This window comes from Plasmodium gaboni, chromosome 2, assembly GCF_001602025.1.
Source record: "Plasmodium gaboni strain SY75 chromosome 2, whole genome shotgun sequence".
Classification (NCBI taxonomy): domain Eukaryota; phylum Apicomplexa; class Aconoidasida; order Haemosporida; family Plasmodiidae; genus Plasmodium; species Plasmodium gaboni.
The window spans coordinates 236,621-241,399 of NC_031482.1; the positions used below are offsets into that span (position 1 = coordinate 236,621).

The 4,779-nt window shown below is 18.5% G+C and overlaps 1 protein-coding gene across 1 annotated transcript in view; it reads right to left on the minus strand.

The window, feature by feature from the left end:
* Nucleotides 1–4,216, minus strand: part of PGSY75_0208400 (hypothetical protein) — a gene marked incomplete at both ends in the record, with an annotated part of 5,859 nt that extends 1,643 nt beyond the window's left edge. Inside the window, one exon of the mRNA XM_018783750.1 lies at nucleotides 1–4,216. This exon is cut by the window's left edge and continues 1,643 nt beyond it. Coding sequence (XP_018643740.1) covers nucleotides 1–4,216 — 4,216 coding nt within the window.
* Between the last annotated feature and the right edge of the window lie 563 nt (nucleotides 4,217–4,779).

The following is a 4,779-nucleotide window of genomic DNA, read 5'->3' on the forward strand; positions in this document are numbered from 1 at the left end:
TGCGTGGTGATGTGTGTTTTATTTTCTCTTCCTTCATAATATATTTATTACAATAAGATTTTTCATTATTGAAAACATTAAATAATTTGTTACTTAAATTTTTAATTTTTTTTTTTTTAATATGAATTAATTCTAAAGATATAAAGCTAGCGAAAGGAGGTATTTTCATATCTTTTTTTCGTATACCTACACATGATTGAAATGATAATATTGAAGACTGATGTGTTATATATAAAATAATTCTTGGAATAAAACATTTATTTGTTTTATTTTCTTTATTATATTTTTCATATAATCTAACATTTATTATAAAGTTAATAACAACATCTATTAATGACATACCACTACATAACCAGGAAAGATATTTATTACTATATTCAATTTTGCACATTAATTTGTAACAATCGTATATATTTTTATAAAATGTTTTTACTTTGGAATTTAGTTGGTCATATATTTGGTTATTCATTTGGTCATATATTTGGTTATTCATTTGGTCCCCTTTTTGGTCATTTAATTCCTTTTTGTTTTGTTTATTTTTATTTTTCTTTTTTATATAACCCTTTGAATTATCATACATGTTCATACCATTCTGTTCCTCTGTTTTATTTTCTAAACTTTTATTTCTTTCTATTAAATATGGTTGTAATAACCCATGTGATGTGCAATATGTATTATGTTTTACTTTCTCTTTTTTATGAATATTTGTTTTTATTTTATCTTGTTTATTTCCCTCTTTATCATTTTGTTGAAGTGCATTAGAAAAAGTTGTTTTATGATGACATGAACAATGTTCACTTGAAATATTTATATTATTTTCTTCATATTTTTTCATATGACCATTAGTAATATAATTATTTTCCACATACTCCTTTTTTATTAAGTCATTATTGGAAGCACGATGTAAAGATAATTTTTCATATGATCGATTAAAATTTAGATTTAAATTAACATCATGATATATATAAGCATCATAAGCACTTATAAACTTTTTAATAATTTTAACATTTTTTTTTTTATTATGAAAAGGATGATATATCCAATTTTTAATTTTATCTTGATATATTTTATTATGTTGATCACAATTTGTATTATGTATATAATTTTTACTACTAAAATTACAATTTAATTTTTTTAGATCTTTTAGAATTATAGAATTTTTTAATTTTTTTTTTAATTTATAAACTGAAGAATTATGTTTTTTCAATACACTTATAATACTATTATTAACATGATATTCTTCTTTATCATTTGTTATAGGTATATCCATATTTTCTAAATCACATATCTTATTATTATTATTTTTTAGATCATTAAATAATATATCTGTAGTATTGATACAATTTTCTGTCCACTTAGTTATATCATAAACAATAAATATTTCATCTTTATAAAAATCATTTAATATTTTATAAAAATCTGAATTATCAATGATATGATTTCTTAACTTTTTAATATAATGATTTTTGGTCTTAAGTGTTTTAAGCATAAGAGAATTTCTTTCTGCTACTTTGACAACTGAGAAAAGGATATACATATTTTTTAAATAATAAAAAAAAATTTGCACATATGTATCTATATAATTTAAAAGATTCAATATATAATTATATTTAAAAATATGACTATTCGACAATTTTACTTTGATATTATAAATATTGTTATTATTATATATATTATTATTATATATATTATTATTATTATTATTATCTATCATATTATTACAATTTTTATTTATTTCCTTTTTATTATTGTCCCTATTAACGTTACAGTCGTCTAATATTTCACTCACATTATGATATTCCATCGATTTATTCTTTGCATCTACTTTTTTCATCATATATTCTTTTGAATGTATTTGTTTTTTTTCCAAACAATCCTTTTCATTTACACTAGTATTTATATAATATTTTTTATATACATTAATTATATTCTCAAATGTATTATCAATATTTTCAACATTTTTAATATTTTTATTTAAAAATTTGAAAAGTTTTATAAATTCATTGAACATATATTTCATATATATTTGAAAGATATTAAATACATTCCATTCTTCTAATCCTTTTTCACTTTTTTGTTTATTTTGTTTTATATTTTTATAAAAAAATTGAAAATTTCCTTTCTCCTTTATTATTAAATCAAAGAAAACATTTATATTATACATTAAATTATTATTAGCAATATAACTATTTTCCATTTTTTTTAACACATAATGACTTATAAAATCATTCCAATATTTATTATAACTGGGATATGATATATTATATTCATTTTTATCTAAACATTTATTATCAAAATTATTCAACACATCATTATCCTTACAAAACATTTTTAATTCATAACCATTTATATACATATCATCAAGACTTTGTAATTTTTTTAAAATCTTATTAAAATATAAATATAACTCATCACAAAAATTAATCTTACTTTGTATACAAAATGGTTTATTACTTTTAAATAAGTACATGGAATTATTATCATCACATATTTTTTCACCACTTATTATTTCACCACTTATTATTTCACCACTTATTATTTCACCACTTATTATTTCACCACATATTTTTTCACCACATATTTTTTCATCACATATTTTTTCATCACATATTTTTTCATCACATATTTTTTCATCACATATTTTTTCATCACATATTTTTTCATCACTCATAATATGCCTCTTAAATATCTCATGTGAAAAACATTTGGACCTCTTATTCAACCACTTTTTTTTTTTTTTTTTTCTTTTGGTGTAACTATCTATATTATTATCATATGTCTTATCATAATTATTTTTAAAAAACAATATAAAAAAGAAAAAATAAATATATTCACTTATTCCTAATATACCACAAATAATACCATATGCAGTTAATTTACAACGTTCGCTATTTGTTGTTTTAATACATAAATATTTATTTATTAACATAATAAGATTATCATATTTTTTTTTTTTTTTTTTTATATTGTTTTCTTTCATTTTATTAAGCAAAAAATTTTTTTTATACATATACAAAATATCCATTACTGGGAACAATAATTCTTTTTTTTTATTAAATGTGTAAATATTTTTTTTATCTTTTAAAATGTATTTATAATAATATTTTATATATTCTAACATATCTGCATAGTTGAATGGTTTATTATTAAATGCTGGTCCTTCCTTATAATAATAATAATTATTATTATCATCATTATTATTATTATTATCATCATTATTATTATTATTATTAGCATCATTATTATTATTATTATCATCATTATTATTATTACTACCATCATTATTATTATTATTATCATCATCATTATTATTATTATTATTATTCATGTTTTTATTTTTTATTTTTTTCATTCTACTAATTAAATGTTGACGTATCCATATTTTCAAAATATTGTTTCTCCTTCTTCTTTTAATTTTAATAAATATTTTTCTTTCATATTTATAACTCTTCTTGAATTTTAAAAAGTATTTTTGATAATTTATAAAATTTGTTCGGTCAGTGAATATATCTAAGCTGTTCCTCTTATTTGCACGTTTATTAAAGGAGACAGATAAATCATTTAAATAAGAATAAGCTTTATTATGACATGCGATATTTTTTACATAATTATTCTTATTTGATACATTATACTTTTTATTTACAAAATAATTATTACTATTATTATTATTTTTATTGTTGTTGTTATTTAATGTTTTGCCTTTTTTTATACCACATTTATTATTTTTTATATAACACTTTTTTTTATTGTTAATTGTTAGTCCCCTTTCTCTTTTGTTATATTTTTTATTTAATGTATTCAATGTGTAATAATATTTTCTTAAATATTCACCAACTTTTATTGATTGTTGAAAACCTAAAAAAGTCAAATCTCCTTTACCTTCTTTAAATGGCCAGATGTTTCTAATTTTTTTTTTAGGAGTCCTAGCTCCATGTCTCATATATATAACCTTTGTTACATTTTTAAATTCAAAATAGCTAAATATACATTTTTTACATATACTTATATTTTTTACAAAACATTCTTTATTTAAATAACAACATGAATAATTAGTATTATTGGAATCACATGAATTTATTAAATATGTATCGATATTTTTCCTTTTTTTTATTTTTATTATTTTTTTTTTTTTTTTTTTTTCCCCTTCTTCTTTTACTCCTTTAATTTCTTTCTCTTCTTTTTTTTCCACTCCCTTTGGATCTTGTTTTATTAACATTTCATAAAATATAAAAACTCAGACAATTTATGGGGCTTTATGTGTAATAAAACACAAAGCACCCCTTTGTAAAAATAAAAATAAAACGATATATATAAAAATATATATATAAAAATATATATATAAAAATATATATATATAAAAATATATATATATATATATATATATATATATATGTGTATGAAAGGATTTTACATGGGTTCGTCGTGAGTATATTACATGCATATGTTATCAATACACATATTTACACATATACATATATATAAACAAAAATCCTTTTATTTTTATTTGTACACGTTACAACAACAAAAAAATCAATAATAAAACCAAAAAATAAACAAACAAATAAATAAATAAATAAAAATATATATACATATAATGTGTAGGTATTAACGAAACGGTGCTATGTTATTCACATTAGTATAGATATATATTAACAAATAATATGAATTCATAAAATCATAAGAAAATATATAAATGTTTATATATATATGTATATATATTCGTCTCTACTTTTATGAATTAAAGACTATTCAAAATTATTACCATAAAAAAATAAAACA